General features: G+C 39.5%; 1 protein-coding gene across 5 annotated transcripts in view; it reads right to left on the bottom strand.

Moving 5' to 3' along the window:
* DYM (dymeclin) overlaps positions 1-14,895 on the bottom strand; it is a 165,583-nt gene that overhangs the window by 125,253 nt on the left and 25,435 nt on the right. For all 5 annotated transcript variants that reach the window (XM_053408249.1, XM_053408253.1, XM_053408250.1 and 2 more), the window contains exons 4-6: positions 8,605-8,657; positions 7,025-7,118; positions 4,458-4,591 (exon numbers count right to left, since the gene is read on the bottom strand). In XM_053408249.1, the coding sequence (XP_053264224.1) occupies positions 4,458-4,591; positions 7,025-7,118; positions 8,605-8,657 (281 nt within the window). The remainder of the gene's footprint in view (positions 1-4,457; positions 4,592-7,024; positions 7,119-8,604; positions 8,658-14,895) is intronic.

Raw genomic sequence — 14,895 nt, forward strand, 5'->3', positions numbered from 1 at the left:
TTCAGATTTTCACTCTTACTACTGGGAACAAACTAAAAGGACAGCAGTTCTAGCTTCTCTGGAAGGTGGTTAGAATCCTGTGTTTCAGTAGAATTATGTCTCAATGAAAGAATGGAAGGAACCGATGGACAGGCAGACAGAAGAACAGGAGAGGGGAAAGAAGAGGGGTGAAATGAAGAGACTGAGAAGACAGATCAATTCGGCAATCCCTTGTGTGTCTTGCCTTTCACAACTACCCAAAGCAGGTGACTTTTATTCCTAGTCTACAAAATAGGGAATCTAGCCTAACTTGCCCCAAACTTGTCTATGGGAGCAGCTGAACTCATCCTCAGACTCTGATCTACAAGACCAACACTCTGGTTACTGGTTCACATTAGTTCTCAATAATTATTTATGCTTAATTCTTCAGACTTAAATATTGTAATACTTACATACAAATTTTAAAGCTATACAGATATCAAGGCTTTTTTGGGCTGTGTTCTGTAATGGTTTCATGTTTTGAATCCCAGCACTCTACTAGACGGAGAACCACAGATCTAGAGCGGCATGAGAAGCTCATCTAACTTTTAAGATATATAGCAGAGATGTCTCCTGCCTCAGTTGAGCATCATTTGAGCATTTCAAGAGAAATGAGAGGGCAAGCAGAAAATATAAATTGGCATTCAAGAGATAAAAGTGTGATTTTCACTGAAAGTTTTCTGAATTGCACTGTATTTGTAGATAGATCAATTCATTCATTCATCTACTGGCAGTCAAGCCCCAACCAAAGATGTGTTGCAGCAGTGGCATCGTTGCCCCTTTCTTGTGGTTGTCATTGTTGCTTAAGATTTTGTAAGAGAATGATGGCATGAGAGAAAGGAAGCGAAAGTCAACAATAAATAGAGGAAAAACAGAGAGAGAGAGAGAGAGAGAGAGAGAGAAAGAAAGAAAGAAAGAAAGAAAGAGAAGCAACATATACAAAGCAAAATTTAAAGTGGGTCCTATGCTTCTGTTCGGGGTTAAAGGCACTGGATCTCAAAAGGTTAAAGACTACCAAGTTTAGTTACCTTAATGGGCAAAACAGGCCAACTGAGACACAATTAACAATTCTTTCAATTTAGTGCTTCCTCACAAAATTACTATCGGCATTGCACAGCTGAGAAAATAAGTAGTGGGAAGTGTTTTTTTTCTGAAATACAGTCATTAAGCAAAGACTTTAAAATGTAATTGCTTTCATAGGGTCCAAAGGCAACAAGAATCTTCCCCCACTTCCATTATGTTTACTTGGGGACATGTCAGTCATTTGCATCCACGAATATACATATGTTTTGAGAGAATTTTATAAACCATGAGTTCATAGAACTGGCACAAAGGGACATCATGTGCCATCATCATTAAAGTCTCAGCATTCCAAATGAGGAAATTATCTCAGTTTTATAGAGGGGTAAACCAAAGCAGGAAACAATCAGCTGGCAGAAGATCACAGTGAAGCAGAGATCACCACCAAGAAGGAACTCCAATTTCCTGGCTTCTGGTTCCCTGCTCCTAACCAACAAGACCACACACAAGCACCTTCTTTTTTAAAGATGTCATGCTGTCTATTAAACAAAGCAATTAAATGCCACTTTCTTCAACCAACATACTGCTAAAAATTTTGCTGTCTTCATTAGCGTGAATGGGACCAGCTCTAAGGTTTTGTCTGACATACTAATGTGCAGTCAGGGCCTTGATAAAAGAACATTAATGTTCCTTAATGACTAGTAGTGCTTTACTTAATGCCCAAGCTGTCTTTCACCTTTGGAATATTATACTGAACACTCAGAACTAGCATGTGGGGCAGAGAAAGTTACACTGAGTTTTATGGGAGGACAGAGAGCTGAGAGCTTAACTGTTCCAAAAGCTTGAGGTATCCAAACAGCTGCTCTTTGAGAATTCAATGCATAATTTGAAGATTTGCTACATACTGTAGGAATCTTAGTTTCCAATATATTCTGCTTACATACTTGTAAACGTTTTTCCCTATTCAAAAATACCATGCGGCCCATAGCCCAGGGATGGGGAACTTGTAGCCCGCCAGATGTTTCCTGGACTTGAACTTTCATCATCCATTACCATGGTCCATGATGGCTGGGGCTGATGGGACTAGGAAGACCACAGGTTCCCTACCCCAATCTACACCCAGACTTCTTACCTCTACTGAGACCAGCTGCATAAGTCATCCCCCAACTGTCACCAAGTAGCAGTCATTCCATCAGGCTACATGAACTTTTTATTTCAGCTGGTAAATTATAAGAACTGTAAAAATCAGTATCTGAGTTGTTTTCCTGCCCTCTTCCCTTCTCATCCCTTTCCCCTTATGTGTCAATTATTTTTGACTATAAGTCTGAGGGCAGGGACTATCTTAGCTTAGATTTTTTAGCTTCAGAGCAGGTTAAAAATACTTTAAAATAATATTAAATATTGATGACACCGCACTTCATCAAGCAAAGGAAGTTAGAAGAGAGAACTCATATGGCATCCTGCATCATTCTCTAACACTGTTTATTTTTTCTCCCCTTAATGTGTAAGGAATGTTGGGCTCTGCTAGAAACATGCAATTTGAGGGGGAAGACAATTCTGAGAAAGGTGGCTCTTAGAACCTTTCCCCCTAGAAAAGTGTTCCATATGGCAGAGCTGCTAGTGGCAGAATTCAGCTTTGTGCATATCTGGTCCCACAAAGCTAATCTGGCTGCTACTTGGGCAACAGTTCCAGAGATTTTGAATTTCACACAGTTGGGGAGAGACCAGGAAGTTGTACGTGGATTGTAAGAACCTGGCTTCTGTTGCCATTTTTTCTCGTAACTTCTATATAATGCCTTGAGCTACATTACGTAGTCATAGAGCTTTTGTAATATCACAGATTATGCCACCAGAAGCGTTTACAGTGTTTTCCCCTGCTCTTAAGCCAAAAATGGGCTTCCAGAGTGGCCCTGTCTTATTAAGCCTGTATTAAGACAAGGCTTTACCCACAGGCATAGAATCTTAAAGGTAAGACAAGAAAAATGATCTCAGATCTGCTCATGTCTCTCACACACATACACGTGTCATCTTACACTTGTGTGCACAGAACTATTAATTTAAGGATCCTTCCTGGACATGACTGCCCACCACAAATGTTATTGCAAGGAACAGGATTACCTTGGAAAGAACAAGTATTGCTTAGAGACAAGAAATGAAAAGAGGAAGCAAAGGAGGTGAAAGGCATAGCTATGAAAAGAAAAACCCTTATTTCCATAGTGGTCAACAGGGTTGAAGAAAACTTGGAAAAGAGTGACATGCAGCAGCCTGGCCAGCATCAAACCCATAAGACTAAACAAGTCAGGGACCAAGGTGTTCACAATTATAGGAAAGGGACATACTAACAAACGTGGGCTCTGACATAGAGGGGGACCTCATTAAGGACAGGGCTGGGTAGAAGGAATATGACAAAAGAGAGTGAGAGAATTGACATTAGCCATAACAATTATGCTTTCCCATCACTAATTTGTCACAGAATAATGAAAGGAGCCTCAGCCAATCAGATCATGCTTTAAGAGGTCTTATTATGCCTGCTGCAGAAATTGGGTTTTTATTTCTCAGGAAATGCAAACAAGGGTCCTCACCTTAGTTACTCTGTTTTACTCAGAAGAAACAACTACCGACCAAATTAGAGGTGTACCTGCATTAGATACAACACTGGTTCCAGGGGACAAATTAAGTGTACCCATATATGATTCATTACACATATCAGTTATTCCCCTCTTCAGCAGCCACCCTGGGGAGGATCTTGGTGGTAACAACTGTGGCTTACCCTAATAAAACGATACCGGGCTTCAGCTTAACTTATTATTGGTTTGCACTATCACCATGCCTTTTGTTCAGAGCAAAGACATACCAAGCACATACTCATAGGGCATGTGCAGAGTTCCAGATCAACTGTGGCTCTTGGTAGCAAAAAAGAGAGACTGGGAGAAAGGATGAAAAAAGCACACAGTACTTGACATCGTTTCTTAGTTGCAAAAGTTCTTGTAATGACCAGGTGGAATGGAAAAAGCTCAAGGAAAGGAGAAGGTTGATGGAGCTGATCTCCCAGCTAACAAGATGGAGAGGCCCATGCAGCCCCATTTTCCCGTCTGCTATATTATGATGTAATGTTTATAACTTTGTCTAAGTTAGAAGTAGGTATTTCATGCAGCCAGGTTTCTACCATGTAATTAAAGTTTTCACAAGGCTCTGCAGCTATTTCAGTCCAAGTTGTCACTCTCTTCCACCCTGTTCCTGCAAACTTTACTACTACTATATTCTAGAAAAACACAGATGGCTATCTTCAGTAAAGTCTATAGATCCATCTTATCTTCCCAACATCTACTGTGTTGTGACATATTTTATGACAGATTTTAGCAGAAGTCTTCGGCATATGCGAGACGCCATTTGTTCCCTTAAAATTGTTAAACATTTACCATAAGAGCCTGGTGTTTTTTCCTCGTAGGTGAAATGAACTTGCAACTCCTCTTCTGACATTTGACAGATCAACACTTTGAGCAAGCAGCAAATAATGAACAGGGCATTGTGAGTCTGCCAGATAAAGAGGTGGCTAGAAGAGAAACAGAAAATTCAATGGTACATACCTCAAACACATCAAGAATTTTGGTTATAAGAATTGCTTTACAGCAAGCCAAGGACTGCTCCTGTAGGCCACATTGTATGAATTAAAACTAAGGTATTGTGTGAGCCAAAAATATGCAATAAAAGGGTGATAGATAGATATATTTGAACAGACACGAAGAATAACAGTATTAATACTAAGAATCACTATTGTATATAACATGAGTTCGGTTCAGTCTCAGATCTTTCCTGTCCTATTTAGTTTCTAGATATGTCTGTACCTTGAACTTCTTCCTTTCTGCTCAAAATAAAAATCTCTACACCAGTTGCATAATGAAATGTTAGAATGAAGCACTTTTCAGCAATGCAAGAAATTCCATTTTGTTGGAGAAAACGGGGGAAATGGAATTTCACATTTTCTATCCTATCCTAATGTAGTGTATTCAAGAGATAATGCCCAGGATTTAAGACAAATTGAGGTTTAACTGCAAAGCTTCATCAAGCTGGTTTGTAAATACTCCTAAAAATAATCACTTAAGCTGAAAAACAAATGTTTATTTTGCAAACCAGACAGCCGGTGGCACAACATTAGAAGCGATTGCTACATTGTAGATGGAAAAAACACGCACATAAAATAATTGCTAAATCATTATCTTAAACACTAAGCTCCAAGGAATTTTGAGTCACAGACTATAAATGTAAGAAAGAAGCATTGGGAAGCCATTTTTATTGTCTCCCCTTCCCCACCCTCAGCAAAAATTGGGACAGCACTACTCTGTGTAAGGGGTACACAGAGTATAAGGATTAATACAACCTTATGCAAGCAAATATTTCTTGTGCAACAAGCAGCAAAGTCTGTTAAGACACCGCTGCTTTCCAACATTATTATACCTCATCCCCACAATTATGAGACATGAAAGCAGTTTAACTGGAAATAAGTTATCAGATTGAAGACATCTAGTGCACAGGATACCTTGCTGACTATATCTGCAACCCCAAAATATCTCCCTGAGTGTAACTTCAGCTTCTTTTGATGTTACAGACACATAGTACTCGCAAGAAGAAGTTTGTATAAAGTTGAGGTGGGTATCGTTCAAGTAACCTACATTCTACAATCCACCATTATGTCGGCAACCATGTCGTGTTGCTCAACTTCATGGGCCTTGCCAGCAGACTGAGCCAGACAGCAGCCAATAAAAACAGAAGGCAGCGCCATGGGCTAGTTACACAATGCAAAACGACTGTCTGACCTTTTCAGCTACTGATGTCAGGATGCATTGCAAACTAGTTAGCATGACCTGCTGAAGGGAGACCAAAAAACAGAGGGCAAAACTTAATTGGTTTGGTATGCACATCACATTCAAATGCAGCATTTTCATCCAAGCTGCTGAAATCGCAGGTGCTTCACTGCTGCACCACTCCTGCTGCTTCTGCATTGCCAGGAACTAAGACATAGTCTGGCTCAGCATTACGTCCAAAACTGGGCTCATTGCTTGTTTCTCTCCAAGCAGACCACGACTTCGTTCTTGCTTACCACTCATGGTTTGTCTGGCAAGAAACAAACCACAAGTCTGGGTTCAGACACAACACTAAACTAGAATGTGGTTGGTTTCCCAGCAGGAGTAAGGGAAGAGCAAAGGGCCCACCATTTCAGCAGTGTACCTGTTCACATTTAAACCAGAGTTTAGTTTAACTATGGTTTAAAGTGACATGCAAGTGAGGAAATGGTCATAAATCAAGATACAGTACTCTGGTGAAATTTCATAATAAACCCACTATAAACATGAGACAGGGATCCCTAAGGTAATGAGAAATCTGAACAGCTCCCAGACTATTTCCAGCACAGACTGAAATGTAGATTGCGTATTCCTTGATTACCCTATCAAGGTCTGCTCTATCTGCACAAAAATAGTCTGTGTGCTATTCAGATCTCCCATTTTTCGAATTCTTCAAAACTGGTATAGATGTGTGATACCTATATAACAAATCTACTTTTAGCTAACTATTCACAATGGGGGAAATCCATTATTTGTCAGAAGGCCTTTTTCTTTCTGAAAAATCTACCTAATAGGAAGATTCAGTGATTCTGCACACTCATGGATAAAAAGGGAATAACTTTCTACCAATCTATCTTCCTTCATGTTACAATTGTGTAGGTCTGAATGGGACTTGATTTATTTAGCCAGGACTGCTGTCTACAAGGTCTCAGAACCCACAGCATACAACATTTATTGACACAAAAGTTTCAGTTTATTAGAAATACTCAAAACCAGACTTGCAGTTAGCTATGCACCCTGGATGGGTAGTATGCCAGTCACATTGCTGATTTCTGAGTACAATAAAATTTACCAGCTGGCTCCCTAGTGCGTACTCAGGCTGGTGAAGCAAAGGTGAACAAAACCCACAAACATGCTGCACTTACTTTTGACATTCTGCTGAAATTTTTAATTCTTTGGTTCTAGAAAGGAAGACTTTAATCAGCGCTGTTAGATTTCCTGTTCGAGGATTATTCTCCACTAGGAGGAAGAATTGTACAGGTTACACTTCAGGTTCAAACATTACAGCTGTGATCCTATGTACACTTACTTGACCTAGGAATGAGCCAAACTGAACCCAGTGGCACCTACTTCCTAACGAATGTGCTTAGAATCAAATTGCATAGGGGCAAAATCCGGTATCTGAAGGGTAAGCAAGCAAGGGAGCCATGCCATGAGTTGGAGATCAGGGCCAATACAGGCTTTGGGGGCAACCTTTTTGGAGAGCCCATGTAATGTGATCATGGCAGAACTTTCAGGTGTAGCCTCCCACATATGCCTGCCACAAGTATTCATAAAATTCCTTAGAATTCAAATTGTTAAGTGTTCTTCAATGGCTTCATGGAACTAGATATTAGGGGGCATAAATGGTGCCTATGAAAAGAGATGCTTCAAGATTTGTACTAAGTGGAAGCAGAGCACTACACCACTTTATGCAAACGCATGGAGGGTGCTACAGGCCGTTCGTCTAAATCTAGCCCAAATTTAGAAGTTTCCACAGAATCTATATGTGAGACAGCACAGAGGCCACAAAGTCGAACCAGCATTTCTTACTTAATTGTTGTCCCTACCCCAGCTGAACGTTTATCATCTTTATCATCATCAATATGTTAAATTTATGAACTGCAGGTAAAATTTGGGCAGGTTACAACCACTTTAAAATATTGTAAACTCTCAAACTGTGAGATCATGCTGTTGTGCATTTTTCTACAACTTCAAGTGGTGACCCATGATGTGAATAGAGGGGTAAGGAAGCATCATAACATAAGTAGTTCCTAACTGTTCTAAAGAGGGAGGGGAGAATTTAAAACAGATTTGCCATTTGGGGTGTCTCCCATAATATCCAGTTTTGCAATGTCCAGCTAGTAGCCATGACGGTTAAACAGAATCTATATTATAGGCCAGTCTAAGAGCTCTTTGAAGCCATGTGGCAGGACAGAAATTTCTAAATTCATAATTAATATTTCCAGTATGCCTACTCTGATTGGTCAAGACACTTCTTAAATTCAAAAGATGTTCTAGACAGGATCAAACATCACAATTTCAAAAAAGGCAGCTAACACTGATTGCAAATTTTATGTATTCCGCCTCTGCTTTATCTCCCACACATATTCTCCTTTGAAAACAGTGCTTTTAAATCCTTTTCTTTTTTAAAAAAGGGGATGAAAAACAACCTGTTCTACTACTTCTTAATAAAGCTGTACCCAAGCCACTTCCTGTGACAGAACACAAAATCAAGCAAAAACCTGTGAAAACTTTATGTTCAAACAGCACATGCGGGCACAATATGTCTTCATATACCCTTGGGAGTGAAGAGAGGTTTTAAAAAACCCATGTACAGAGCACAGATGGGAGATATTAAATGCACCACAGATATAAAGGTTTATATAGAGCAGTGCGATTTACTAGGAACATTGACAGTACGAAGAACATGGAAATAAATACCATAATCAAAATAGCCTCTTACCTAAAGACTTGCAGACCGAGACAGCAGCTTCTTCCAAAAGCTTTAATTCGTCACTGAAGAAAAAAGAAAAATTGATTAGAGCCAACACTCTGAGCTTGCCAATTCTGGTAATTAATAAGACATAATGATAAATTTAAAAAAGGAAAGCAACTAACATCTGTTACTATGAAACATATTGTTCTTATGCGCTGCATTCTTAGACCTCCTCCGATCAAAAACACAAAAGTGAAAATAAAAATATAAACACAATGAAAAAACCATGAATTATAGTACTGTATAGCACAATGCAAACTAAAAACCACCCAATGCCTCTTTGACGCCAGCTAAAGACTCACATGCTTTGAACTGCTTTTTTCTAGCTTTTTATTTTTTATTATTATTATGCTGGTGGTTTTTGTTGTAGCTGTTAGGGGCTGGATGTTGTTGCATTAGCATGGTTACTGGTTTTATTGATGATTTTGTTGTACTGTGTTGTATTTCACTGTTGTCTGCTTTGAGAATATTTACTCTTGGCCAAATAAATAAAACCTTGGAAGTGCTACATTATTTACTCAATCACAATAACCCCACAGCATACAGTGGTAGCTCAGGTTACATACGCTTCAGGTTACAGACTCCACTAACCCAGAAATAGTGCTTCAGGTTAGGAACTTTGCTTCAGGATGAGAACAGAAATTGTGCTCCGGCGGCGCGGCAGCAGCAGAAGGCCCCATTAGCTGAAGTGGTGCTTCAGGTTAAGAACAGTTTCAGGTTAAGAACGGACCTCCGGAATGAATTAAGTACTTAACCTGAGGTACCAGTGTACACTGGAATCCCAGGCCTGCAGAAAGTAGCTAACAATGGGTAGCTTGTTACTTTGGTGAAATGGCTAGCTAGCATGCCAGTAAGGCAAGTGAGCAAGAATATGTGCATTCTATTGACTTCATGACGTCATGTAAACACTACTTTGTCTTCTTGGGCTACCTAATTGCATCTGAATAACATTAAATGACAGGCCACTAGCTCCTGAGCTTTTGACTCTTAGGGAACATTTGCCATCTTTTCTGTGTATATACAGGACCCAAAGTTTGCTCCTGTTAGATACTGGCCGCACCTGTTGGAGCTCACGGTTACATCACCTGAACTTAGAACAGAACCTTCTCCATGGGCCCATACATTGTAGGGGAGATAAGTACCGTAATCCAAATTCACCTTATGCTTCCAGAATGTCAGAGCATGTTAACAGTTTCACTGACATTTGATAGCTATAAATCACCATTTACCCAGAATGTTTAAATTGTGAAGAGTTTCGCCTTTATACTGAAGGTGCTATTCTAATTTTAAAGGTACATCTACATGAAAGCTTCCCAGCCCACCCCTTTTTTACTAGTGGAAATGTAAGAGGCTATCCCTCTAAAAATACAGGTGGGTAATTTATGTCCCTTCAGATGTTGCCCGTCATATCTGTGAATTGGTTGTGCTGTCTGGGCTGATGGAAACTGAACTCCAACATCATCTGGAGGGCCACAGGTTCGACATCCCTACTGTAGATGCACAAACAATGTGTAGTGGGGAAATCGCACATCAACATCACTTAGAACTGCCCCCACTGATGCACCTCCAGTGTTGAATCATATCCTCAGTACATATAAGCTGAATACTAGTAAGGATAGTAAGTGAGCACAATTGTGACCATAGGGCTGTCTCCAAATATGTCCAATGGACAAATCTATGAACACACAAGTGTTTCAATATCACTCAGTGAGTCTGTGACTAAAGTCGAGCTTGATCCAAGGTCATCTTGCAACTATATGTGTCTGAATAAAAAATGGTGGTTGCATTATTACTGTCTCTTTCCCTCTTCCCTCACAGATTTCTGCATTCCAGCATAATCCAACAGTGACCCTGATCAAGGGATTGAACTGATCACAACTACAATCAAGTTTATTTGGATGTTGCTTTTCCAAATAATGCCCACAAATAAAGCAGCTCACAAGAACACTAAACAAACAATTACTTTAAAAATGTACAACAAAAGCATAAGACATAAATATATCCCAGGTCTATGCCCAGGTTTCATCAGGATGTAAACTTCTAAAACAGATGCCCCTACTTCCCTGTAGGACCAAGGAGCATCTGGAAGGCATTTAAATACATAAATGCCACCGTATGGGTGACTAGAAGCATGGCTCATTCTACTAAAGCTTGCCTCTGTGTACCTAGCACTTCTAGAGACATGCAAAAGTACAGCCCCTCAAGATCTAGGGCCTGTATATAAATTAAGAACAGCACAAGGCCTGCGCACAGGCTTAAAATCAAAGGCCTGCAGAAATGCTCATAAGAGGAATTATGCTAGTGAAGAATGACCACCTTAGATTGGGGGTTTTTTAAAAAAATGAAAATGAGTTCTGCCCTAAAAAGTAAGAATTCAAGTACTTCTGCACACACTGCAAAAGTATATGATGCAGCTTTTAAAGATGTATGGACACATGGTAGAAACCCCAAACCAATGGAATGGATACATATGTTTATTCACCACCTGAAAAAAGTTATTATACTACACTTTTTATACTTATTTAACAATATACAAACACACACAAAAAAAAATCAGGCATCGACCGATTTACTCACATCCAGCTGATGTGTGACTGTACACGTGTGCATTGCGGTGACGTGAAAGTGGCTGGAAAGGGGGAGTAATGGAGGCAGGGTGTAATGAAGCATGGCTTATGCACGCTCCACCGTCATGCAAGCCCCAAGCAAATCAGGGGTTGCTTATATTTGCAAGGTAATTTTAATATTTTAATTAATTTTAATCTATTGCATTATATAAAAATATAATTTATGTTCTATTTTCTTATGATATCGTAATTACTCCAGGAGTGAGAAAGCTCCAAAACAATTACATATTAACTATTTGTTTTTTATAACTAATATAGGTTGACCAAAATGTTTCAAATACAAATTTGGGAAGTCTGGACACCACAGCATCACATCGTGTTTTGTTAAACCAGCTTTTTCCATGAGAATTTTCTGTGTACACCTTTCAGTGGCAATTAATATTTTTGCTACTGTTATTAAGTCTCCAGCTAGTTGTACTTCACATAACCTAATAGAATATTATGCTCGAAGCCCAGTCTATACATTATTTACTTCCCACAACTTATCGTTTACAGACTGCAGGCAAGACATAAGGATGGCAGGTAGCAGAGCGCTACTCACTACATTGAGAGGGGTGTTTAATTTATTTTTGAATTACAATCAAAGTCTTGTGCCTCAAAAAGCCGAATTTGCATACATTTGATCACTTTGCATAATTTATATTGCTTTTGCCAGTCTTAGTAAAAAGCAAACAGTCATGCAGGGTATTGAAGCTCTGTTCATGGACACCAGGGGTGCTGCTCAGCCCTCACCTGGCTTCTGAGATTCTACCAGGCATTTCCTTGCACACTTTTAATCTCGCCTTCAAACCTAGAAATTTGCTTTTGAAATTGAAAGCCAAGAATCTCAGCATGCTGAATGCCATGCTGAAATGCCAAATTTAAAGTAACTGCACTGAGCCATTCAGCCTTACACAATGCTTAGGGAAGGGGTCAGCAAACTTTTCCAGGAGTGGGCCGGTCCACCGTCCCTCAGACCTTGTGGGGGGCCGGATTATATTTTGTTTTCCCCCCCGTTTTTTTAAAAATATTTATTAAAGTTTTCACAAATAAAGCAAAGAATAATCATAACTGAAAAAAAAGCATACAAAAACAGAAAAACCACAGAACATACATCAAAAAGAAGAAAAAACACTCAATCACATAACAGCAGAAAAAAAAGAAAAAAAAGAATTAAAAACCAACTCAATTTTCTCATTTTTTCAAACTTCTCATTCGCTTATTTCTTTGACCTCCTCACGCCTCCCTCTCCTGTATTCCCAATATTATATTTTGAAAGGGAAAAAATATGAACAAATTCCTATGCCCCACAAATAACCCAGAGATGCATTTTAAATAAAAGCACACATTCTGCTCAGGTAAAAACACCAGCCAGGCCCCCACAAATAACCCAGAGATGCATTTTAAATAAAAGCACACATTCTGCTCAGGTAAAAACACCAGCCAGGCCCCCACAAATAACCCAGAGATGCATTTTAAATAAAAGCACACATTCTGCTCAGGTAAAAACACCAGCCAGGCCCCCACAAATAACCCAGAGATGCATTTTAAATAAAAGCACACATTCTGCTCAGGTAAAAACATGCTGATTCCCGGACCATCTGCGGGCCGGATTTAGAAGGTGATTAGGCCGGATCCGGCCCCCGGGCCTTAGTTTGCCTACCCACGGATTAAGGGGAATGGACATCAGGGAGAAGCCAGTGCTGAGATGCTCTGGAAATTCCTTTCTTCCCAAAATTAAGAGTAGGCTGTTCGCCACCCACTTTGTGTAATCAAAATCTGGAGAAGGTCAAACTGCGCTTACCGCAGAAATCCACTTGAGAGCTACCCTGAAACTAAAGTATTTGCTCATGCAATAATGTCTTTGCGCATTCCCAGTGTTGCTATTAAAAATGGGATAGTTATATATCCTCCCCACATGTTGTCAAAGGGATTTCTCACTTTTAGAGAAGATTTTCTCTTCACTTTTAGATTTTCTCACTTTTAGAGCCCCAATCTCTCCAGGGGATTATTATGTAAAGCAAAGTCATTTCAGGGAATTCTGGATTTCCCACTCATCTTCAAGTCAAATTAAGAATTATGGGGATAAGATTCAATAAACTGGCTTATTGTTAAACTGCAAAAACCTCAGAGCGATTTAGAAGAATGTAAAACAGTAAGATTGAGAAAAATGCACAAACATACTTTAAAACATGCAAAAGTTAAAACACTAGAACAAATTTAAATTAAATTTGAACCCACATGCCTAATTTTGCACACAACACTAAGCCTGATCATGGTTTAGCTATGGATACTGCAGCAGCAACAAGATCAGGGAAGGAGTGAACAAGCCATTATTTTCATTTTGTACACTATATCATTCATGCTTAGCTATGGTTTAGCTTAGTGTTATGTGCAAACATGAGCCTAGCAGCCACCCACAATAAATAATTACATGTTACATTAATATGGGGGACAGGAGAGCAAAAAAATCCTTCTCACCAACCAATTATTTCCTTCAAATCCCCCCTAGCCATTTTTATTTGTCATTTTCCTTCCATCTGAGATTCAACTGCAGAATGAACCCAGGTGAGGTAGGAACATCTACTGGGAAATGTCACCAGGCACAACATCACCCATTGTTCCCACCTGATGATTCTCTCCTGTTAAATCACACATATAGCCACAAATGGCACTTATATTAGGCAACACACCAGTGTTTTAGTGAATGCACATTTCCCTATAATTTTATTAAAATAAGTAAAACAGTATTTTTTATGTAGCATTACATTCTGAAACTCTTAATATATGTAATGATTTCTATAGATTTATACACGCCCAACCCCAGGGATATTCAAGACCCCTACCCTCAAAGATTCAACGCTTAAACTTAAAACCAAAAACCCAACAAATACTGTTTCTAGCTCTTTTGCTTGCTGAGATACAAGGGAAAACAGGCAGACAGTACTCTATACAACTTGTTGGGAAGTCAACCTCTTTCCACCATCTAGAGTTCTGGCCAATGAGCACAATTATAATGGGGTGACTGACAAGCATTTGACACCTTAAAAATGTTCTTAATAGTAAAACATTTAATGTGTAAAAAAAGTGTAACAAAATAACTGAAATATCAGGTTCTTTGCATTTTGTTTTGTCTTTTTCACACTGAAGGGGTTCTCCCGTTCTCCCCTCTCACAAACACACATGTCACATTAGACAAAAATTGCTGGCTCTAAATCTGGAATTATATCCAAAGTTATTCCATGTAATTGCTTAGAAAGGTTTCCCTAACTTGCCATCCTCCAAGCTGAACAAAGACCCCTCGGGGTTCAATGTGCTGTTTTTCCTGCTTGCCCCCAATTTGTTAGCCACCTGGCAGGACACAAAGCACACCTTGTGGGGTACATTTGGTGGGTCACAACTTTATGCAATCTTATTGTATGTCAATCGAGTTAGGAGTGTGCCTTACGCCTTGGAAATGCCTCCTGAGGATCATGACAAATATTGTCACCACTAATAGTTTCAGCAGCGCCCTATCATACGAGCGTACGAGTCAACCTACAATATAGACCAGATATAACTTCACACACGCAAGCAGAGCAGGGCCAGTGGAGGCAGGTTATTAATACAAAGCTAAGAAGTCCAAAGCATCCTATTGATTACATGCAAGAAG

The sequence above is a fragment of the Podarcis raffonei genome, chromosome 11, assembly GCF_027172205.1.
Source record: "Podarcis raffonei isolate rPodRaf1 chromosome 11, rPodRaf1.pri, whole genome shotgun sequence".
NCBI classification, from domain to species: domain Eukaryota; kingdom Metazoa; phylum Chordata; class Lepidosauria; order Squamata; family Lacertidae; genus Podarcis; species Podarcis raffonei.